The sequence below is a fragment of the Crocodylus siamensis genome, chromosome 4 (assembly GCF_052110815.1).
Source record: "Crocodylus siamensis isolate JL-2025a chromosome 4, ASM5211081v1, whole genome shotgun sequence".
In the NCBI taxonomy this organism is placed as follows: Eukaryota; Metazoa; Chordata; order Crocodylia; family Crocodylidae; genus Crocodylus; species Crocodylus siamensis.
The window spans coordinates 230,620,446-230,645,941 of record NC_143398.1 but is presented as its reverse complement, the minus strand read 5'-3'; the positions used below and the strand labels follow the sequence as shown (position 1 = coordinate 230,645,941).

The window sequence follows — 25,496 nt, the reverse complement described above, 5'->3', positions numbered from 1 at the left end:
GAGCCCATTAAAAACACTACTGTGACTCCCTGTGGTTTTAATTTTGAATTAGGTCCTAAAGCATATAGACAAGATGTTAGTGCTTTCCACCTCCAACTCACTTGTAGTAATAAAGAGAATGAAAAAACTTTACAAACAGGAAGAGAAGAAAGAATTTACAATTCTAACAACTAAACATCATCAAATTTCTTTTTTGCAATAAAGGAATGAACACCTGCGCCTCTGACATTTAATCCAATTAATCAACTCAATATGTATCTATTATGAAGATAATTTTGTTCATTTGTCACCTAGGAGAGAAAAGTTAGTCTAGTGAACTATTTAATTTCTTGAAGGAAAATAATTAGGAGATAGGAAAAACAGACATTTTTTTATAAAGTATGCTAATTAAAATGGAAATACAGATATAACCGTGAAAGATTACATTACAAATAAAATGCTAGTATGCTAAAAAACAAACTGGTATGGCAAATTTAGAGAGAGCTACTGAGAGCAATCTAGTGCTTACCTTTGTGTAGAGATGAATTCTGTCAGTATTCCTGCTTGCACAGAACATGAGCCCATCATATGCTAAAAAAGTACCCGTGTTGTCTGTGGGTTCTGTAAATGAAAAACAAGACTGATTTTTCCCCCAAAATAAGTCATTTAATTTTTATTACCATAACCAAAAGTGGAAAAAATGATCATGTAAACCACAGAAACAGGTAACTAAATTTAAAAGTCTTTGGATGAACATCCTACCTAGGCAGCTTATTCCTAGGGAAAAGCAACTAAGAGATTTGTAACTCTGAAGTAATCAGGAGTTGTTCTTATACAACAATGTACATTATTCATTCAATGCCTATTAGCTTTTTTGCCTAAAAATTAATTCCTCAGAAGACTATAAAAAGTTGGTGAAATTCAGATTGAAACAAATAAGTTTCAACTTTCAATTAAGCAACATCATTCTAATAAACTTCCCTCTAGCATCAGCTTTAAAGCTGTTGTATAATAATTATGACTTACAGTACATGAAATCCTCCTAATACTGTATTTTTCATTCATTGGATGCAAGATCATTGCTACAGGGTTTGGTTTTGCATATGCATTTGTATAGTGCTAAGCCTGAGGGATCTGATTCCGACTGGAGCTTTTGAATGCTATTGTTATATCATCCAATGGAAGTATTATAAGTTTGAAGCATCCTGACAACAGCATGCTCCCATTCTTGCCTAATTCATACCATTTGAGAAGTCCTCACACTTGAATACATTTGAGACATTAATACAAAGATATGCCTAAATTTGGTAACCATATTCTCTTTGCAAAGTCATATTCTTTTCCATCCATCCCTTTCATTCACTTATCCATCCATCCATCCCTTTCATTCACTTAGTTTAGTCATCCATTAAAATGGTAGGTTTTTTAAATAGACCCATATTTAATAGGTGCTCTGTGAAATACCTAGCTCACTACATGCGTTTACAAAAAAAGTTAGTTTTTACCAAAGCAGAGAGTTGCACTATTCTCAAGTTTTCAGATACTAGATTATTCCAGGTGTTGCTAAACAAAATGCGAGAATGAACGTGGGCCATCACAGACTACCTGTGACAGAGGCTCTATATGAACACTGGCCTGTTTTGGAAATAGATTTATAAATGCTGTAAAGATTATTGCACAGTACCACTCCAAGCTACAGCAGTCAAGTTAAAAATAAAGAGAAAGTAACATTGTGGCGGAAAACTGAAGAAAAAAAAGGGAGGAAAATTAAAATTAAGAGTCTGTGTTACAACTGAAGTTAGTTTCAACTGAATGTTATAATTTATCTAGAAAACGTGCAGCATACTAACAAACTATTAGCCCTGTTAATAAGGTGATAAACTGTAGGTATATTAATTTTGTTAACAGGCAGCTCATTGTATACCATACTTACCAGGTAATGCCAAAGAAAGCTATATGCATCTATGGTTATACCAGAATTGCACAAAAAACTTCAGCCAATCTGAAAATTTATCAGGCTAGCTTATGCTTAAACACAGCTGCCTATTCAGCAGTCTACATGCATAGGCTGAAGCATGGTTTCAAATATACGGTTTTCTACACTTAGTTAAAACTGTTTTGCATTCCCAGAGCTTGTGTTTAATGCTATTTCACAGATTTGATGGGTTAGGTTTGCCATAGTAGGAATTCTATTTACCTTCTTTAAGCTTTTGATTACTCTCTTCAGATTCATTTTCAACTGCATTGGCTACCTCTTCCACATTTTTATCAGATGGCTCCTTTGCTGTTTGTATAAAGTCTTCCCTCTTATCATCTGTATTGCGTACCACTGCATCTTTGCATTTTCTAGAGTTCTTTGATGCATTTTCTCCTTCACTCTGGGTACACAGAGTGTTACTTTGATCTGTATTCTTTTTAACTATAATTAAAGAAATAAAGCGATCATTTTGGCTCCTGATGCACATTACATATAGGACTCAATTAACTGGTTAATCACATAATAAATTTAGACGAGCCACATGTGCAAAGTAACACTGGCCACATATGCAAAGTAATTACAATACAATTAACTGGTTAATCATGCAATACATTTAGACCAGCCACACATGCAACTATAAATGGTCATTCTTATACCATAAAAAAGTCTATCCAGCTATAAAAAGAACCAACCTGCTACAAAGTTAGTCTTTGAAAATGGGGGGAAACTCAATAGCTGGTTTCTACCCAGCCTTAATTTGAACATGTAGTAGGGCCCTAAAACTTAGTTTCCATGAACACAGGCAGGTATATAAAAGGAATATATTTGGCATAATAAAATGTATATTTGAAAGAGTAGGTTTTTCAAGTTGTAATTTGATGATAATCATTTAACAGTTAATTTTGAAAAGATTTTGCTATAAAAATGAAAGAGTGACTTTAGTTAAGTTGGAACATTTACAGATAATTTCACAAATTATAGAGTTAATTTTTAAATGTCTACTTGAAGCAAATATATTATCAGAGTTGAAGTTTAGGTGTATAGTGTAGAAAATTACTCAGCATATTCCTTTATTTACAAAATCTATGGCTAGGTGTGTCGTGGTCCCCACCCCACAATCATCACCCTCATTTTAGACTCATTTACTAAGTGGAGGGAGCAGAGGCAGGTGGATGCTGAGGCTCTTACTTTGGGCCTGAACCCAAGTTGGGGCCAAAGTCAGTCTCACAGCATCCTCGTACCCCACCTCTGCTGGCCCTCTGTAGCTTCTGCCCTGACTCTGCCCCATTCCCACCCCTTACTCTAATCAGGCACAGTTTGGCTCTGGCTCAGGCTGGGTTCCCTGGGTACAGGCCACAGAGCACATGGAAACTCTGTCCCCTGCCTGGCTAGTCAGCAGTGTCACCATTGCTGCATGGCTGGCAGGGGTTGCTCTTCCATGTGCTGTGCTCTGGAGGGAACAGAGCTCCAACAGCATTTGGCAGTAAAGGGGAGGAAGAGGCAGAAATTGTGGGGAGTGGGTAGTGCTGGGGGGGCGGGGGCAGGAAGGCTACAGAGGGAAAAGGGGGGGGCAAGAGATCCTTCCCCATCCCCCAGCTATTGCTCTCCCTGCTGTAGCAGTGGCAAGACAGTGAATTTAAAGACAACCTTCTGATAACTAGATTCTATACCTGCTGAATTATAACAAATTTATACATTTTCAATATATAGAATCTAATTATTGTGAGGGGTCATCTTAAATAGAGGGTCAACTTAGATTTGAGTACATGTGGTATACTTAGTGTTACAGAGCGTTAACACTGATACATTTCAATTAATTTTTTAAGCTCACTTCTTGAATTATCTATTGCTGTTTGGAGGAAAATGTATAGAGAAAGTTCCTCCCCTCCCACCTTTCTACCTTGATTATTTTTATTGAAATAAGTCTCTCAACACCTGTGAAATCAGAAATAACAGAATTATTTTTGCTTCTGTTGTTTTTCTAAGGTGATTTGTATTTGTGTAGTGTCAGGTTTAGGACACTGGAAAGACGTTTCACATGGCACTGGCATTGCACAGGTACTATGCAAGTCTCCCTGACTAATAAAGCAAAGTCAATTTACTTACTGAGATGAACAAACAGGTCAGCAACCACACTATATTATCTTTTCTCCCTGGTCTCTGTCAAAAGTGCTAGCTACACAGGGGTGACTTTTCCATTACAGACAGCAGTCATCCAAGACCACCATTTCAGGGGCAAGTTATCTACAGACAGACACTGATTTTCAAATATCCAAACTCTATTTTGGCAAGTACAGAGAATGTTTCATGCAAACAGGTTAATAACCCAAAACATGCAGTAGATAACATAGTAACTGCAATCTCTAAGTGGTACAATGAGCATGTTGTGGTATTTCCTAAGAGTGTTTTTTTTTAATTTACAAGGATGAACTTGAAGTTATTCTATTATATTTAATAAAGAAGATATGCCAAATGTGTAGCTCTTAAATGCATTTAAACAACTTTTAAAAAGGGTCACTGTCTTCCACAAGGAAAGCACAACTGAAATTGCACTAAGTTTAGGAGCTTATACTTGGAGGGGGGGGGTTTAAGGATGCCTGAATATTGTAAAAGTAAACATAATAAAGAATATTTGACTGCGGGAGAAATATAATATTTCAAATTAAACTTCTGATGCCTTCCAAATGTTAGGTTTCAGGACAATTATCTATCACTTCATTAACTAAGTTAAGCATCTGAACTGCATCAAATATCTGGAAAAAAATCTCTAATTCTATTGGTTTGTTAATAATGATAAATCATCTGAAGGGAAAGAAAGCAGCAGAGCAATGACTTAAGTCATATCTGCTGCCATGGAAACTGAATTTCTATGCTTGCCCATTGAATTTACATCCTGCTGACATTAATCAGCACTACCCATTTGTACCAAATTAGTGTCATATCATAGGAACTTTGAATAAATAGTCCTGGCCAAAATCAGGACTTGTAAAGAAGGAGACAATTTCATACATATTCCTCTTCATTTGAAGACTAGTTCTTCATATTTTACTGAATTTATAAAAATAGTGATGTATCCTCTGAAACAGCAAGATTATAATTGAATATGCACACTATCATATGCAGCAGCATGGGTCACTTACCATCATCATTTTGAGGGCAATCACACATTTCACAATAAGGTAATAATTCATTATTAGTGTAAGTGCAAACAGTACAACACCAGACATTGTCCAATGCTGAGCTTTTGCTTGACTTGCACAGTGAACTGCCAGAGGGTCCTTGATTGATTTCCTCTGTAAATAAAGAGTTTGTTTTCTCAGTTAATGATTTACTCATTTTCTTACTGGAACTGCTTTGGGTAGCTACACCTAGAGATCTTGGTCTTTTCGCTTCACGCTCACAGCCATTTTCATGACAAATTGCATCTACGTCAATTATTTCACTGGAGTCGCCTTCCCCACTGCTCTCCTCTGTGTCCTCTCTCAGACAGATTGTAGAAGATTCTAAAGTAAAATCCCGTAATGTCTCGCAAGAGGATATTTTGCGTTTTTTCTCAGTGGAAGATTTTGGTGAAAAGAAGGAACGAATGTCACGTTGTTTTTCTTTTTCAAACTAGAAAAGAGAAACAAACATTAGAAAAAGAACAAACCCCAAATTACTTAAACTGGATATTGTCTATCTCCTTGAAGACATAATTGCTTCCAGTTATGATTCTTGCTCTTTTTAATGAGGTTTTTTAGTTAGAGGACACTTAACTAAAATCTCTTTTAATAACAGGAACTTGAAAATAAAAAGCAATTTAGCCCTCTTTTCAAAAACTGAGATAATTTTCACCATTCTAGTCAGAATGATAAAAGCAGCATAATCAGAGACCACTGGAAAACAAATGCAGTGTTGGCATGCCATATGCATTATTTTAAAATTACATACATTATAAGGAAGGATATTTAATTTAAATTGTATATGTTTGCTTGATATACTGGCAGCAGTAAGTGGGCAGATCTGCAAAACTAAGCAGCTCTTTAGTCCCTGAAGGTTTCTGTACTGCAAAAATAAATAATATGTTTTAAGCCACATCTAAACAAGGAAAATGTTTATTTCTGATGTAGTACACTCCCACTCAGATCATGTCTATTTACTTTCTTGAAGACAAAACTCTTTATAATTATATACACTGTCAAAAACTGCAAGCCATCTCGTAGTATCTTTGCTGACCTAGATATGTAATACAAACTGTTACTCTATCAGGGTACACTTTGGGAGACAGAAATAAATCATTATACCAAGATGGAATCTCATAGTAGTGACTATGGATTTGCATAGCATCTACCGGGGTTCAGTAGCTGTAGTTGTACTATCGGAATCCACTTGAGGTTGAAGACTCGAGTAACAATAAATTGAAACTGAGTCAGGTAATATCTCAAAAGCATTTTGCACAATAAAATGATGTAGTGCAAATATACTTTTAGTAAACAGAAGTAGCAGATTAGGCAGTTGCAGTGGCATCAACTGAAGAAACAATAGCTAAATAAGACAATGATGAATGACGTATTAGAAGGCTAGTATCATGAGATAGTATCTTAGCCATGCTGTTTAACTTGAACTTAAAAGGAACCAGCTGCTGCCAGAAGCTGCAAAGAGAGAAAATACAAGGATTTTCTCCAAGCTAACAAATTGACCACATAATACTTGTCAAATAAGCTTCGCAGAGAAGTGATTCTCTGAAAAATCAGTCCCCTTGAAAGCACATCAAGATGTGCCCACAAAAAAGTAAAGACTAAAAAAACATTAATCACATTGGAAAGTCATGGCCAAAATACGTTGGGAATCCTTTGGAATAGACAGCACTGTAAAAATGTAAAAAAGGTCAAAGAGTGAGTGTATTCATCCTAAAGTAGAGGTTCCAGTTTTATTTTCCGCCAAGAGCTGAACTGTTTATAAGAAATGTCTCATAAATTTTGAAACAAACTCTCTCAACTGCTCACTCACTGGAAAACAGATCGAGAGCAAAATTATGTAGTTGGTTGAGATCCAGAAGAACTGAGCATATTAATTATATATAGTGCAGGGACTTTACATCTGTTCTAACTCAGAGATTGCAGGGATTTTTTTTTCTAATATCAAATGGCAGATATACTCCTAACAGGAGAGCAATCCTACCTGCATGCTCTAGTAACAATTTTCACTAAAGAGCTCTGATATAATTGTGAACCCTTAGACAAGTTTCTGCATACACAAGTTTCTTCCAGCCTTAGGCATCGTTTAGGAAGCTCTACAACTTTTCTTCTTTAACTGGAACTACTGGGTGTTGGAAGATTTACTTTTCCTTCATCCCTCGTCAAATTGAGCAAGAAGGAAATATCAATTGTTTGAACATACACCAAGAATACGTAGCTTTATTGCGTAGATTTCATAGACGTTAGGGCTGGAAGGGACCTCCGAAGATCAAGTCTAGCTCCCCGTCGGAAGGACAGGAAGTCAGCTGGGGTCACAGGATCCCAGCAAGATAAGCATCCAATTTGCTCTTGAATGTGTTCAATGTAGGTGCTTGAACCACCTCCAATGGCAGGCTGTTTCAGACCTTGGGGGCTTGGACAGTAAAGAAATTCTTCCTTATGTCCAGCCTGAAATGTTCTTGCAGGAGTTTATAATCGTTCAAACTTGTCATCCCTTGGGGTGCTCTGGTGAACAAAAAGTTCCCTCAGATCCTGGTGGTCACCCCGATAAACTTATAGGTGCCATCAGATCACCCCTGAGCCTGCGCTTTTCCAGGCTAAAGAGCCCCATGGCTGTTTTCCTGACCTCTAATCATGCGCGTGGCTCTTCTCTAGACTCTCTCAAGCTTCTCCACATCCTTTTTGAATTGTGGAGCCCAAAACTGGATGCAGTACTCCAGCTGCGGCCTCACCAAGGCTGAGTACAAGGGGAGAATGACGTCCCAGGATTTGCTTGAGAAGCATCTATGCATGCAAGCCAGCATTTTGCTTGTTTTACTAGCCGCAGCGTCACACTGCAGGCTCATGTTCATCTTGTGGTCAATGATGACCCCCAAATCTCTTTCTTCCATAGTGCTAGCCAGCGTAGCACTGCCGAGACTATAAGGTTGCTGCAGGTTTTTCTTCCCAAGGTGGAGAAGCTTGCATTTTTCAGTGTTAAACACCATCAGGTTCTTGTCCCCCATTTGCTGAGCCTCTCCAGGTCAGCCTGGATCACTTGCCTGTCTTCAGGTGTGGATGCTTTGCCCCAGAGTTTGGTGTCATCGGTGAACTTGGCCAGTCTGCTTCTGACTCCAATGTCCACATCATTAATGAAGATGTTGAACAATATAGGTCCAAGGACAGAGCCTTGGTGGACCCCACTGGTCACAGGGCACCAGGATGATTGACTTCTGTCAATTACTACTCTCTGGGTCCAAACACGGAGCCAATTTCCCAGCCAGCGGATCATGGTGGACCCAAGGCCATAACTGGCCAGTTTCGCCAAGAGGTGATCATGGGATACCAGATCAAAGGCTTTTTTGAAATCAAGATATATGACATCAATCTCGTCTCCCTCGTCCAGGTGACAGGTCACCTGGTCATAGAAGGGAATGAGATTGGTCAAGCAAGACCTACCTGCAACAAACCCGTGCTGGCTATCCCTTAGGATGTTGTCATCAGCCAGTCCATTAAGGATGGCCTCTTCAATAAACTTTAAGACCTTCCCCAGGATATAAGTCAGGCTGATGAGCCTATAGTTAGCTGGATCCACTTTCCTCCCTTTCTTGAAGACAGGCACCACATTGACCTTCTTCCAGTCTTCAGGCACTACACCAAAGCGCCAGGAAGCTACCACATTATTAAAACCATTTTTGTTCATGAAATGATGAATTTATCTGTTTATATTTAACAACAAACACAACTTCCAAAATAACTTAGTCGGTACCATGTGTGTCACTGTCTTCAGTACCATGTTTTTCCATGTATGCCCAGGCCCGGTTCATTGAGACCCACTTAAGCTCTTTACTGACCAAAACACAGCATATACTGAACAGTATGCCTAGACACCATGTAAGGGAAGCTGAGCATGTGTCTTACAAAAGTACCGCATCCAGGGGCTTTGAGTGAGATTTTTTTCTGTAGAGATGTACTTTGCCAGCTTTAATTGTAAGCATAGCTAAGCTACTTATCACTAGCAATAAACTAAGCAAATTTAAGCAGTAAGAGCCCTTTTAATTCAGGAGAAAAAAAAAGAGACTTGGAAACCATCATGCACTAATGAGAATGTAGGCTGACCTAACTGCATATTCTTGAGCACTTTTAGCTTAATTTTGAATGTGTTTTGGGATGGCACCTCTTCTTTGAGATGATATTCTTTGTAGCTTCACTGGCTTATTAAGACAGTGTGGGACTGATTCTGGCTCAGATCCACCTACTCTGACAAGGGAAAATAGAAACAGGAACAAGAAAGGACTGGTATAAAAAAAGTAACAGTGACATGGGAAGAAACAAAAGCAAGTAATCAGTTAAAAGGTCATTTCTTAGACTTAATTCTTTTCAAACAGGTCATTTTAATGTTTAATTAGAAGCCCAATTTACAGTTAGATAGTAGAACTAATTTACAAGATCATAACAAAATATACAAATCTGTGTAGTCTTACATGACTGAATAAAACTTCATTCTTGATCTCTTCAAGACTTTCATTTGGGGTCCAGGTTTCAGCAAAACTCAAGAAATCCCACTTTTCTTTATCACCTTCTTCAGCCCGTAATTTCTCTTTCTTACCATTCAGTGTGCTGCCTGTAACTCTGGCCTGCAGTCAGAATACATAACAGTTTCCTTAATTCATAATTTGGAAAACATGCAACTATCCAAGAGTTACTTCTTTTCAAACATAACTTAGTAGTTGTAAGGAGAAGAATATCACTTACTAATTCAAAAAATAATATTTATAACAGGATTAAAAGCTGTAAACTTAAGACCCAATACTCCTACCAATTCTCTAATCAAAATCCACAGCTAACACAGTAACAAGAACCCATCTCCTAATGTATGACAGCTTACTACATTGAAATTAATATTTTTTAGGTTAATAAATGTGTGTTGAATGCTGCTTGTACCCTTAGACTGCAAACTCTTTGGTAATTCTATATACAGTTCTACGTAATTCTTCTTGAAAATGGACTTTCCATAACACAAGCAAAACAGAATTGAACCACTATAATGAAATGTGCTCATTTATTCTTGATTAAATATAGATAAATAATAATAATCAACAAAATAAAAACTACAAAATAGTATCAGCCAGAAGGAAGTCAGTTTCATTAAAAGCCCTTGAGACAAGCATGGCTATTGAGCCTGGACTCCTAGGCCAGGTTCCAACTTTGATAATCAGATCATGAAAGATTCACTAAACTGGCTTTGGAGCAGATAACTGTTCATTCACTTGGCCCCAATTAACTATTGATTTCTCATTCAGTGAAGGAATCCCCAGATGAGAGATGATGAACGGATACTGAGACAATTCTCCAGGAGTAGGCTTTAAGTGCTCCCAATTTAATACTGTGATTTTTCAAATGGGCTCAGTAGAGTTACAATTAAAGGGAATTGTGCAATGAAAACTTATAGCACCTAGCTTCTTAAGGCTTTCACAGTTGGGGATGAAGAAGATGGATCTGTAGATTTAAGAATATTCAGCAGTCTTTTCTATTCCTGGAAAGCTATAATTATGCACATAGGTGAAGCTTATTCTGTAAGCAGAACTAATATAGATCAATCGTGATAGTAAAGCAAACCCACACATTCTGATTAATATTAAAAAAAAGAACCCAGGTCACTAACATTAGCAAAATGTATATCTAACACAGCCATTATGTAACAATAATGTTTCTGTACAGGGCTACAGGAACAGCAGAAGGGATAAAAAGCTAGCTCAGAATAAGCATGGTTACCCTTCAATAAAAACACAAATTGATTGACCTGGTAATCTTAATAGCAGGAGAGTGACCCAAATGTAAGAATCCTCTGAGGGCACTGCTCAGAGATGCATGCCATAGATGCTGTGGATTCCTGACACAAATAAAATGCATTGTTGACTACTTAGCTCTATTCCAGTAAGTACCTTGCGATTTAACATTGCCCACATGAGGGGATCTAATGTTCCTTTTGCAATAAGATAGTGCACATTTACAGAACTGTATTGTCCAATTCGATGTGCCCTGTCTTCGGCTTGCTTTATGTGTCCAGGGTCCCAGTATAATTCAGCAAACACAACATGAGTGGCAGCAGTAAAAGTTAAACCCTAGACAAAATTAGCAATTAGATTAATTGATTTCTAAAAAGTAATAGAGAGAAGATATGACTTTATACATGTACAAGAAAACATTATAAAATGACAGAACAGCTAAAGGGCAATGCCACAACTTTTTCTACTTTCTTATGATCCCAAATTATACAGAATATTCTGAAATAACACACCCAGACAGATGTTTCAGATTTCCATTGATTAATATATTTTTAAAGATCCAAAATGGGATTTATATAGAATTTAGGTGCTCAAGTCAAACATTAAGATCCTCAAAACACCTGTACCCTAGAGACATGGAAACTCCAAAGGTACTTCAGCATTAAAGTTTTCCAGGTGCTTAAAGTATTGCTTTTAATCTTAGCTTAATCTTGACAGGACCACCCAGCTCCATCGCAGCTATTTCCCTCAGGAGTGATCAATCCAGTAGGTGCTCAGATTTGGTTTTGTGCAAATGCAGTGGTGACCATAGGTTTCTTTTATAAGACAGCCAAAGGTAATCACATCATTTCCAACAGGTCAGCAATGGAAACACTTTGCAGCATACCGTCCTCGGAGTAGTAACTAGAACCAGGTTACGCCTGTGAATGATCTAACCACAAGCTTAGAGTCATACTCACTCTGACACTCTCTGGTCTAATAAAAGCTAAATTCTCTCTTGTAGAGTGACACAGCTTCAATAAGAGGAAAAGAGGATGCCCATTAAACTATATCTAGTTTATAGATGTGGCACTCTCTAGGGATGGATAGATTTGAAACACTTCAGGCAGGGGAGAAAACTGAACCCAGATTTCCTACATCTTGGGTGAAAGTTTTAATGACTGAGCTATTGGTAAGAATCCTCACCACCACCACATCCTCTTTTAAAGGATGGCTGAAAAAGAGTGAATCACGCTTGTTTTTTGGGAGGAAAATGATAAAGGCTGCTTGCAGATGTTAAAAAACCCCCAAAACCAAAAAATGGTGCTTTACCTTAAACTTGGCGCACTTTAAACCTGTGCCAAGCCCAGCACATGCAGTGTTTTAGTTGGACTGGGCTCACTGAACTTCTGCATAGATTATGCAATTAATCATACAATACATTAAGACCGGCCACACGTGCGAAGTAAAACCAGCCACATGTGCAAAGTAATTATCATTCAATTAGTTGGTTAACTGTGCAATAAATTTAGACCAGCCACGCATATAAAGTAATTCTCATGCCATAAAAACATCCATCCAGCAATAATAGAGCCAACCAGCTAGAGTTAGTGCTTGAAAATGTGTAGTAACTTTATAGCTGGTCTCCACCCAGCTTTAATTTGACCATATGACAGAGTCCAAAGACTTGTCTGCCCTCAGTGTTTTCCTGTTGGCTACCTTATGTAACTCCCCAGTCAGTGTGCTGACTTTATATGGCTCCCTGTTGAGTCTGCTGATTTTTGCGGATCTCAGCCCAAAGTATGTTATTTTCCTTATTGCCTAAGTTTGCCACCCAGGTTCTGTAGTCTACAATGAGGGTCAGGTGCCAGTGATCAGGAGCTGAGTATTAGCCTCTGCACTAGCTATGTCCCTTTTTGGATCTGTACTTTGCCTTCCAAAAAGGCAGGGTTTATTTAATGGCTGCTCCAGCAAACAGTAACCCATAACACATGGAAAATACCACTAATTTAAGCACTGAAAATGGATGCAAGACTTATTAACATAACTAAAATATTTGTACCCACAGCAACATGAAATAAAAATCATGTAAAATATTAATGAGAAGCAAAATAAGTTGTAATATTGCGTAAATGCTCTATATCACTTCCCCAGAAGATAAAAGCAGGGTGTTGGTTTTTTTAAAGAAATACTGAACTCCTACTAACTATTCAGATACCGGATGACTCTTTTGGCTTGGTTCTACTGAAATCATTTCAGATGAAGTGCTGTACTAATTTTATGGTTGATGTGAAAACAAACAAAGGAGTCTAGAAAAGCTTAATTTGATGGCTGCCTGCAGTAAAACATCTTCACCCTTCATGGGTATAATAGCATGTGTATGCTTGGTATTTTTAAATTTCTTACTTCAAAGTGCATTAATATATGCTTTACCCCTGCCCCCATCACTGATTTTATCTTACTTGACCAGCAGCCTGAATGCTCAGAATGGCTACACGGGTATCTGGATCCTTCTGAAACTGATGAACAAGATGTATTCTTTCTGCTGAAGGAACACTTCCATCAATTCGAATGTACCGAGCCTATACAATTCCAAAAGAATGGCAACAGTAATATTACTTGTAAAATTAACTCTCAGAAAATGACACTAAAATACTGGGAAAACAAGAAATCATTCCATTCCTATAATCAGGACCACAGGCAAACTACTGAGTATTTTTGTACTTTACTCCTTTTATAAGACGGGAGTAATCTGACCTACAGTTCAGTAAGATGCAATTAATTTATTAATGTTTGTAAAGCAATGGCTAATCTCAAAATAGCTGGGGCTACAGAAGAAGTGTGTTGTTTTTGTTGCCATTATTATTTGGAATAAAACAGAATGTTAAACCACCACCATTTTATAGAAGTATTACAGTACTTCCTTTATAGATGCTTTTTTTTTTTTTTTTTTAGCAATAATCTAAAGGTGCTACTCTTTGATAATAGAATGATCCAGACTGCATTGTTTAAAATTATTTTCCAAAACACTATATTCTATGGATAAGATATCTGAATATTGCGTTGCTGATCCCACATGTATTTAAGCTTATGAATATCTACATACACAACTAATCCTATTAAAAGCAAGAAGCTCCTAACTGGCTACATTTTTGTAGGACTGGGACCTAAATCTAAAGCAATAAAGAATAAATCACTTAGATTTACCTTGTTTTCTATGGCTGCCTCTGTACAAGCCTGAAGCATGGTTAAGTGATGAGCAAAAACCAGAAACTTAAGTTTGTCATTCTCAAGCATCATTTTGATGTAGTCTTTTACTGCTCCAGCCTAGAGCACAAGAAATTGTGCAATTTTATTAATTCTATGGACAATACAAAATGTAACCATGGCAAGAATTCTTGTCAGTGCTGTACTTTATTGGATCAACTCTTAACATAGACAATGACTTTGTGGTCACTTATAATCTTAACCCTGTACTTCACAGGTCATAATGACCCTACTTAATATGCTTTTGTTCCATCTGCTATTTAGCTCAGGTGTGTCTGCTTCCAACTCAGAGACCTGAAGAAGGGTACTGTGATACCTGACAGTTTGTCATTGCTTTTACCAACTATACAGTTGCTTCAATACAAGATATTACCCACAAGAATTCTTGCCTCTTGCATATCTCCTGAACCATCACAGCAACATCACCTCAAAATTACCATAAAGCAATAGTGACAGTTTCTGCTTTAATACCTCCTTTTCCCATGATGGCAAAAATATGAACACAAGTTCACCTTGTAAGAGGAAAATTATTTTCCTATTTGTCATATGATCAGTTGATTTTGTAAATTATTGACAAATTATGCATTTTAATAGGGAAAAATGCCTTTCTAGATATCACCTTAGGATAATGAACAAGTCCTATAGAAGCACAAAAGATTGCTGTGACAGTTTAAATTGTTTATTACATTTAAAAATGCAATGTTAAATAATATTTAACTTAAGATGACATCTCTGGATATCTTGCACATATGTTGACAGTCAAGTGATTTGTATCACAGATCTATTTTAAAGAAACAACAAGGTACCCAATGTGTCTAACACTAAAGACTAAAGGAATAACTTTAATAGCTGCTCTGTAAAAAGGCAGTTAGTAACAGTTACCAAGTTTTCTAGTGTATAAAACACCCTGCATATTAGATACAAGAAAGGATTACAGAATCTGAGATCGGAATCTGAGATCTGAGAACCTACAGGTTAGGGAACTCCCCTCTTGTCAGCACGGAGGCAGAAAGGGATCTGGGGGTCATCACTGACTCCAAGATGAACATGGGCCAGCAGTGTGGGGACGCGGTCAGGAAGGCCAACCGCACCTTGTTGTGCATCCACAGATGCATCTCGAGCAGGTCCAAGGAGGTGATCCTTCCCCTCTATGCAGCACTGGTCAGGCCGCAGCTGGAGTATTGCATTCAATTCTGGGCGCCGCACTTCAAGAGGGATGTGGACAGCATGGAGAGGGTCCAGAGGAGGGCCACTCGTATGATCAGAGGACAGCAGGGCAGCCCCTATGAGGAGAGGCTACGGGACCTGAACCTGTTCAACCTCCAAAAGAGAAGGCTGAGGCGGGATCTTGTGGCCTGTTATAAACTAGTCAGAGGGGACCAGCAGGCATGGGGGGAGTCACTGTTCCCCCGAGCACCGCCAGGAGTGACCAGGAATAACGGTCACAAGCTGGCAGAGGGTAGGTTTAGGTGAGATATCAGGAGGTGCTACTTCACAGTCAGGGCGGCTAGGGTCTGGAACCAGCTTCCAAGAGAAGTGGTGCAGGCCATACCCTGGGGGTGTTTAAGAGGAGGTTAGATGAACATCTTGGTGGGGTCGTTTGACCCCAGTACTCTTTCCTGCCATGGCAGGGTGTCGGACTAGATGATCTCCTCAGGTCCCTTCCGACCCTACAAACTATGAAACTATAAGTAGAGAATTGTTGAAAAATAGGTCTGGAAGTGTCACTGGGAAGTAATCTAAATTAGTCCAACCCCCTGCTCATGGCATAATCATCCTTGTTTAAACCATGCCTGACAAGTGTTTGTCTAACCTGCTCTTAAAAACTTCCAGGTACAGAAAATCTATAACCTCTCTAGGTAATCTGTTCCAACACTTAGCTACCCTCAAAATAAGAAAGCTTTTCCTAAATACCTAAGTGTTGCAGTTTAAGGTAGTTATTTCTTAACTTGTCCTCTGCAGCCAAGAATAATCTATCACCATCCACTTCATAAGCACCCTTCAGATATTGGAGAAGGTTACCAAAAAACCCCTCTCAGTCTTCTCTCCTCCAGACTAAATACTGCCAGTTCTTCTAAACTCTTCTCATGACTCACATCTTCCAGACTTCTAATCATTTGTTGCTCTCCACTGGACTCTCTCCAGTTTACCCACATCTTTCTTAAAGTATGGTGCCCAGAACTGGACACAATATTGCAGGTTCTGATCTTACTAGAGCTGAACAGAGCAAACAAAACATTTCACCTGACTTGCAAGTGACAGTCCTGTTAAGTGTCTGCAACTCCACCCCTCTTGGTATCATCTACAAATTTGCTAAGCATGAGCTCAGTTCCATCCTCCAAATCATTTCTGAAGGATTCCAGTGGTACCAGACCCAGAACACACCTTGGGGAATACCAATCAACACTTCCTTCCAGTTAGATATCGAGCTAGTGATGGCCACTCTCTCTTTAAGCAGAATGATCCAATCAATTATGGATCGAGACAAAATCCTTCAATCTTCTCTGGATCATCTGTTATTATACTGCCCTCCTCATTCACTAAGGAAGCTACACTTTACTTGTAGGTCTTCCTCTTATTTTAACATACTTGTAGAATGCTTTTTTTTTTCTGGCTTTTTATGTCCCTTACTAGCTGTATCTCAATTCACGCTTTGGTCTTCCTGATTTTCTCCATGTATATTTCCATGCGCATTTCCAACATGCTTTTCAAATTTTAGATGTGTGGAAATACAGGAGATATTATATGTTATAATGTGGTTCTTGTTAAGATCTTGGGTGAACTTCTATGTCCCCAGTGTTTAAAAAAAGTAAGGAGATGGCAATAAGTTTAATTTTTAAAAATAAAGAGTAGAGCTTAAAACTTCTTTTACTTTTTTGGTGCGTACATGCGTGCATGTGTGTGTATATATATAAAAACAGTCATAATGCTTTTGCTAGTCACCAAATTGAACAAAAAAATATTCAATTAAATTATTTTTGGATTTTCAACAACAGAAAATACCAATGAGTAATGTTTTTACCAGCCTGTAATTATATAAAATTATGAAAATGCATAATAGTTACAAAGGTTTTCAAGTATTTTGTAACTGAATCTTAAGTTTTTTTAAGGTTAAAATTTAAAGCTCCTAGTTAAATTCCAGCCATGTTGCCACAGTAGTGTGGCTGAGTCACAAAACTTTATATATGGTTCCTTTTTGCATAAATAATGTATCTATTCTTTTTCAAAGTATTATCAGCAACAAATGCTCATGCTGTTTAAAAGTCTCAAACATAGCTACTGAAATACTTACATATTTACCCAAATACAAGATAACCATGATTATATGATGACACCCTAATAAGCACTTTCTATATATGGGAAATTTATGAATTGGTTATAATTTTTCAGATACGCAATCTAATTACTGGAGATTTTGTCCTCCTTCCATTGTTACAACAGGGAAAATACGTCTGAAGGGTGATCAGAGAGCCCCTTTGCCATCTACCAACCCCCCCAAACATTTTCCCCTTGCTGCCAGACCCCGTTCTCCCTGAGTGCACAGAAGTGAGTGGCAAGTTCGACTCTCCAAGGAGAAATTGAATGTCTGTATGGGGCATGAGTTAGAACACCTTGGGACAAGTATGGGGGTCCGGGAAAGGTGGTCCTTCCTCAAAGAGGCTATCCTTGGGGCGCAGCAGGATGCAATTCCCCTGCACAGGAAGGCGGAAAAAGGGTCCAAGAAATCTTCATGGATGAGCGCAGATATCCAGGCTGGCCTGAGGGCAAAGAAAAAAGCGTACTGGCAGTGGAAGCAGGGGGCAGGGACAAAGGAGGAATACACCTCCCTGACCCGAGCTTGTAGAGATTTGGTAAGGAAGGCTAAAGCAGCACTGGAGCTTAGATTAGCTTCTGGGATTAAAGATAACAAAAAGTCCTTCTTCAAGTATACAGATAGCAAGAAGAAGTCTCGGGGTAACACTGGACCCCTACGAAGCAGGGCAGGGCAGTTGGTGACGGACGCACAAGAGAAGGCAGAACTCTTCAACAAGTTCTTTGCCTCCGTGTTCCTGTCTGCTGACAATGGGGTGCTCTCGGGTGACAGTGTAGAGAGGCCCGGGAAGGATGCCAGTCCCCCCACTGTTAGTTCAGACCTAGTTAAGGATTACCTGGAGGGCTTGGATGTGTCCAAGTCGGCGGGCCCAGATGACCTTCATCCGCAGGTGCTGAGGGAATTGGCTGGTGTCATCACGGAGCCATTAGCACGGCTGTTTGAGGACTCCTAGTGCTTGGGCCAAGTCCCTGAGGACTGGAAAAAGGCCAATGTGGTCCCTATTTTCAAGAAGGGGAGGAAGGAAGAGCCTGGCAACTACAAGCCAGTCAGCCTCACTTCTATCTTGGGGAAGGTCTTTGAAAAAATTATCAAGGGCCACATTTGTGAGAGCCCTGCAGGGGAAGTGATGTTGAGGGGTAACCAACACGGGCTCGTGCAAGGCCGATCCTGCCTGACTAACCTGGTCTCTTTCTATGACCAGGTAACAAAGAGCTTAGATGGAAAGGAGGAAGTCGATGTCATCTTCTTGGACTTCCAGAAGGCCTTCGACACAGTGTCCCCCCCGATTCTGGTGGGCAAGCTGAGGGACTGCGGCACTGACAAATGCACGGTCACATGGGTGGCAAACTGGCTCCAGGGGCGCACCCAGAGGGTGGCTGTGGACGGGTCGAAGTCGACCTGGGAGGGTGTGGGCAGCGGAGTCCCCCAGGGCTCAGTCCTTGGGCTGGTGCTGTTCAACATCTTCATTAGTGACCTGGACGAGAGTGTGGAGAGCACCCTGTTCAAGTTTGCTGATGCACCAAGCTGTGGGGTAAAGTGAATACACGGGCAGGCAGGGACCGCATCCAGGCAGACCTGGATAGGTTAAAGAAGTGGGCGGATCTGAACAGGATGCAGTTCAACAAGGACAAGTGCAGGGTGCTGCACCTGGGCAGCGGGAACCAGCATTATGGTTATAGGTTAGGGGCTGCCCCTCTCAGCAGCACAGAGGCAGAGAGGGATCTTGGAGTCAGGATTGACTCCAGGATGAATATGAGTCGCCAATGTGATGAAGCAATAGGCAGAGCCAACCGCAGCCTGTCATGCATCAACAGGGGCATCACTAACAGGTCCAGAGAGGTCTTGCTCCCCCTCTATGCGGTGCTGGTCAGGCTGCAGCTGGAGTACTGTGTCCAGTTCTGGGTGCCACACTTCAAGAGAGACTTGGGGAACCTGGAGAGGGTCCAGAGGAGGCCACTCGTATGGTTGAGGGCCTCTGTGGCCAGCCCTGTGAGGAAAGGCTGAGGGACCTGAATCTCTTCAGTCTCCGCAAGAGGAGACTGAGGGGGGATCTTGTGGCTGCCTACAACCTTATCAGGGGCCAGCAGCAGGGACTCAGGGAAAGTCTGTTCACCAGGGCTCCCCCTGGAGTCACCAGGAACAATGGCCACAAGCTGAGGGAGGGTAGGTTTAGGTTAGATATTAGGAAGTACTTCACTGTAAGGGTGGCCAGAGCCTGGAATAGGCTTTCCAGAGAGGTGGTGCTCTCACCTTCCCTGGAAATCTTCAAGAGGAGACTGGACAGGCACCTGGCTGGGGTCTTATGACCCCTCCCACCCACAGTGCTCCTTCCTGCCCGTGGCAGGGGGTCGGACTCGATGATCTGTCTAGGTCCCTTCCGAATCACTGATTCTATGATTCTAGGAACAAGCTAGCTGAGACTTTGGCAAATTAGCTTGGGCAGATGCCTGCAGGGGCCAGATTTTAGAGCACTGAAAAACTGAGCAGCAGTAAGACCGTAACAGTTGAAAAAGGATGATATACAAATGAAAGACAAAGGGAAATAAATGTATTGAAAGCTTTGGACAGGAAGGAAAACACTTGAGTTAGCTTTTGTGAGAGGGACTGGTAGTTGCAGAAGCAATCAAGGTCCGGGAAAGCATACTGTGTGCTGTCTACTTCCATTAGGAAATACTCTGGGACAGCTAAAAGAATATGAGGTACACTTCAGGGCACTGCAGTTTTCATTAGAAAACTTGCTGTTTTCTCATGAAGCCTTGTGCTTTATCTTCAAAGTAATAGCAAGGGTGTGCTGATAAACTCTGCAAAGCTTATCTGTATGTGTGTTTGCTCTTACCCAACACATTCCTTATGAAAAACATGAAGCATAAACAAGAAGGCTCACACCTTTTGTAAAGATTTGTGAAAGGGGGTGTTTAACCTGATGGTAGTCTGAAGAATAAAGAACTTGGAAATAGTTGCATAACGGATTCACTCTCAGCACCGGATGCCATACAATGTTCCTACATACCTCAAGATTTAAGCTTTGCGAGTTTTGTTACTGTCTTTCAGATATCTAGAGATTCAGTGGCTGAAGCCTAGCATGGCAATCTCTGGAGTAGCTAACAGGAAATGATCAACCAGACGATCATATACTCTTGTACAATTAATATTGCTTTTGTATACTAGTGTAAATTACAGTAAATATGTAAGAGAAGCTCCTAATCCTAGCAAAGTAAAGACAGCAGGATGCTGTTACCACACCTTGTCAGGAGGTGGCAGGGTAGCCAGTACTAAAAACCTTGTTTGCCTTGAGCAAATGACTCCATTGGGATAAACTTAAGATAGATGACACCTAAACATTTTACTATATGCTCTTTCAAAGTAAATCTGCACTCAACTAAGAAATGTTAACACAAATTAGTGTTGTAAAAATGCCATCTGTTCATATTCTCTTTCACACCATGGCAGGCAGGAATAAGATATGTTGGAATAAAGGAAAACATAATACAAGACCTGGCATTACACTTATACAATAAGACAGCAAAATTATCTCTCCTTATTTACTTGCCAATATGTTTTGTACACCCGTTGAAACAGCACAGACCATGTGGAGTTCCTCCTCATTTGCTTTGACAAGCAGGAGTACTATCAACCAGCACTGTTTAAACCTGAAAGGAATTTGTGAGTTCACTTCCACCTTCCTACCTAAGGCGATGACACAAGCTTGCATTATTTCCAGAGTCACAAGAAGCAAGTTAGCCAGAAAATGTTTAGTTTGAAGCAGCTGTTGCAAAGGAGAGAACACAAAGCCTTAGCTTGTTATAGCTCTGACAGTCTGCAAATAACCAAAAATAACCAATCTAAGCATAAAGACAGATGCTTGGGCGGGGGGAGAGAGGAAAGAAACAAACAAAACCCACCAAAATCTTGCACTTTCTTACAGCTCTTACCAGACTGCTATACTAGGATCCACACTAAATCCTGTGTTTTTGGCTTACAGGCTCTGAGCAGAGTCTAAACAATGTCTCAGGCTCTAGGCCTTTTAACACTCAAGAGTACAGATCTTCTGTCTAGCACCCCTCCCTGAGAAATGAGACTTCACTGTTCAGCTGCATAGTCCTGGAACTAGTGCCAGTGCTCCCAAGCTGCCCCAGCAGCTCTTGCTCACTCTCAAAGCTGGAAAGCCTCCGATTTATTTACTCCTTCGGTGACTATACGATCACAGATGCAAAGAAACTTTGCAAAGGTATTACTAAACCCCTCATACCTCTTGCTCACAGACACCACATAAAAAGAGAGACAGATCTACGGCAAAAGTATTAAAAACTTGCACGTGAAACTCTTCCTCAGTTTTTGCCTTAATCTAAGAGCCCTTTAGATTCTGGTCAGTGCTTTTAATATCCCAGAAAACTTCTTCTCTTCTCCTGAAAGCTGTACTTGTTCTTTTACCCTCCCTTCCAGTGAACCTGTCTTTTACCAAGTCCCTGTTCCCCAGTCCATTCACGGTCTTCAGAGTGAGGTCAAGGAACTGTCTGAAGGTCTGAATGCAGGCTCCACATGGCACAAGATGACTAGTTGAGATTGTAGGCAGCAGTTGGTTTCTTCAACTGGTGGTGATTTTCTCCCTTTGAAAAGCTTCCAGTTCTTTCAGATAGCACACAGCAGCTTAGTGAAGAGCTATCCAAGTTATTATTAAACAAGCTAGTGTAGGTACCATAAGTATTCTGGTTGCAGTAGCCTAGAGCTCCCAGAGGGTTAATTCACATTGAAATACAGACACACCTTTCCGTACTTAGGGGGAAAACGGCCCGAGGATAACTGTACACAGGTGGATGGCAAGTTGAGACTGTAGGAAGCTGCACCTTGAGAAGGCCATTTAGAATTAATTGTTGTCTTATACAGAAGCTAAATTATACAGTAGCGATCGGTTGAAGCTTGGACACTGAGCAAAGCAAATTCATGTCAGTCTCCTTGACCCCAAAGGACGGCTGACCAGTACGAATTGCCACAAGCTGGACATTAAAACAGGCAAATGAGAATCTAGCCTAAGTGCAACAGAGAGTTGAGAATCTGTGATCTTGAGGCATAGGCTAGGTTTAAGCTCATGTTGTGCTGCCCATATTGAGAATATCTTGCTTTCAGCTGAATACTTTTTCTAGTAGATGCAAACTTCCCTGATCTGTAACAAGAATCTGTGATCTGCGGTATTTAACCAGCCAGCACGTGAGAAGCAGTGACTTTGGGTCTGGAAGTGCTCTAGCTGCAATGCTCTGTAATGAGATGTAGACAGTCTGTGAGCTGGTTCTGAGACCGGACAGATATTTGTAGTACACCAGTCAGTTAGAACTGCTTCAGCCAACATCAAGCTCCAAGCCTTAGTGTGGGTTTGTCATCTTTGATTTTGGAAAATCATCCTAGGAATTTGAGAGGCTGATGGAAAAATATAAACAAGGCATCAAGGTACAACTCCAGACTTATATCTCCTGTCAAACCAAAGTTCTGGCACATGGTATTGACATCAGTGGCAAAAAAAAAATCTATCACCAGGCACTTCAAATACAGGAATACTGGCTCTTTGACAAACTTCTGAAATGACCACTCATGAGTTGTGTATCGCTGAGGCAATCTGCCAAGCTGATATTAGAGCCCAGGAGGTGAACAGCAATCAATCAGAGGTAACTCATGTTGTTCTCACCATGTCCACAGCTTGATGGATTCCATGCACAGAGGAACTGAAAGTTTATACAGCATGTGATGGGTGTTGTCAGGCTCTGCGCTGTGGACTTCTGAACAACAGATGGTAAGACATGTAAAACTAGCCTGATAGCTTTGTGCTCCAGACCAAAGTCAAATCCTCAGAGATAGGTGCCCAACTCCTTAGGCACCAAACTCCCCACTGATATTAAAGTGGGTTCAGTGCTCTTAAGCAAGAATAAAGCTCCTAAAAAACTAAGCCCACATCCCCTGCATTTATAGGTGCACCAGGTTGGCTTCCCACCCCATTCCTAACCCATCTATAATCAAAGCACTAGCTGTGGACCTGGATGACCACGGAAGAAAAGCAAAAAAACCCCATTTTTTAAAACCTGTCATTTTTTCTGCTAAATAAAGCAGAAGAGTTAACATCATACAGAGTTATTGAAAATGTAATGCTCAGGACTATGAAAAGAGCAGATCTGCAATTTTACAATGCTAGATGAGCATTATGCAAGACAGCTTCATTAATCCATACCATGACATCATCATCACTGAAAAAGAGAAAAACCACAAAGAAGGGCATTATATCTGATGCAAAGGGCTAAAAACTGAAAATGTCTGGAAAAAAAATCATGGGCACAGGATCTTAGCCTACAAAGTAGGTTTATTTCTGCATTCTGAAAAAAATTGAAGGAATTGCTGAAAAACACTGAAAATCAAAAGGACAATGGAGTCTGCAAACATATGAGGGGAGGGGAGTCTTAGCGAGAGCAAATCAGCAAAACTGACTCTTTACAGAAGTTAAGACAGGGATCAGGACCAATGATAAGACAAGACATTCAATGCAGAACTCAGATATGTTATAACCAGAAAGTCGTCTCTTCTTGATCATCATTCAATAATAATTCCATCAGCTTTAGAAATCTGAACTCAGTCAAAAAACTTCGCTAATTTATCTTTGAGCTAGAAAGAATAAAGCTGGAAGACAAAATACCAAACACAGAGGTCCTGGAATATATAGTAGACAAAACCACTATCAAGAAGATGAGGTAGTGATGGAATTGTCATGTCGGGAGAATGGGAGGAGGCTATATCCCCAAGAATACTTTGTATAGTGAGATTTGAGATGGCTCTAGAAAATAGGGTCGTTTTCGATGGCAGTACCATAATGTGTGCAAAAATGATATGAAGTCATTCAACATCAGCGTAGAAAGCTGGAGGAGCATGCAGAACCCTGTTTGATCTGGAGGGAACATCTGGCACTAGGTTCAGCTCAACATGAAGCGGCATTGATCCAGAGGATAAAAGCAAAGCAAGAAAGAAGAAAGCAGCATGCTCGGACTCTAACTCAGACAACATATGGATCTGTAAAACTTGCAACAAGCTGTCACTCTTGAATTGGGCTTGTCAGCCCAAATGGATTCATCAGGCATCTGTCTAGACCTCTTATGTGTACACCATGTTATAGAGGATCAATGGCTGCCAAACAGCTTTAGCTTGTTCTTAAAGTAGAGAGATCACAAGTCATGAAGAACATTTCATGCAGATTAGCTAGCTACCTTTAACAAAAAGGTCTTAAGTTAAGGAAACTTAAGACATATGGGATCTAGTTGGGGAGGGTTAAGGAAACTGAAGACATATGAGTCTTGTTGAGGATGGTCCTGCTTTGAGTAGGGGGTTGGACTAGATGACCTCATAAGGTCCCTCCCAACCCTAATTTTCTATGATTCTATAAATTGCTTCCCAGAGAGGTGGTGCTCTCACCTTCCCTGGAAATCTTCAAGAGGAGACTGGACAGGCACCTGGCTGGGGTCTTATGACCCCTCCCACCCCCAGTGCTCCTTCCTGCCCATGGCAGGGGGTCGGATTAGATGATCTGTCTACGTCCCTTCTGACTCATTGATTCTATGATTCTATGAAACTAAAGACTATACAAGTGTCCAACACTACTGATTATGTAAAGCAGCTTGAAGACCCATAGCTACTTAGTTAACAGTGACTGGGGAAATGGAAATATAATATAAAACTAGAATAAATAAATAAAACAACAATTATTTGAAGTAAGTTAAATGAAGATTCCAAGGTTTACCTTGGCAATGGCAGTCTGTTTATACATGCGTGTAATTAGACCCATAATTTGAACAAAGTGACTTTCAGTGGCATCTGAATCTGAAGTCCTCATTAATTTCTCCCAATCTTCAAAACTGGCATTCAGTTCCTGAACGAGAAGGAAAAACAACATTTAGAGAAACAGTATAAAAGGCAGAACAATTAATGCTTCTGTGAATCATGTCTACTGCAAAAAGGAAAGGGAAGAAGCAAAATATATCCAGCTTCTTCACAGGTAAATATCAGTC

At 40.1% G+C, this 25,496-nt stretch overlaps 1 protein-coding gene across 5 annotated transcripts in view; it reads right to left on the bottom strand.

Moving 5' to 3' along the window:
- ZRANB3 (zinc finger RANBP2-type containing 3) overlaps positions 1-25,496 on the bottom strand; it is a 91,278-nt gene that overhangs the window by 21,562 nt on the left and 44,220 nt on the right. For all 5 annotated transcript variants that reach the window (XM_090045854.1, XM_090045851.1, XM_090045850.1 and 2 more), the window contains 8 exons: positions 25,229-25,357; positions 14,088-14,207; positions 13,343-13,462; positions 11,058-11,237; positions 9,597-9,749; positions 5,098-5,569; positions 2,177-2,398; positions 509-600 (listed from right to left, as the gene is read on the bottom strand). In XM_090045854.1, coding sequence (XP_089901980.1) covers positions 509-600; positions 2,177-2,398; positions 5,098-5,569; positions 9,597-9,749; positions 11,058-11,237; positions 13,343-13,462; positions 14,088-14,207; positions 25,229-25,357 — 1,488 coding nt within the window. The remainder of the gene's footprint in view (positions 1-508; positions 601-2,176; positions 2,399-5,097; positions 5,570-9,596; positions 9,750-11,057; positions 11,238-13,342; positions 13,463-14,087; positions 14,208-25,228; positions 25,358-25,496) is intronic.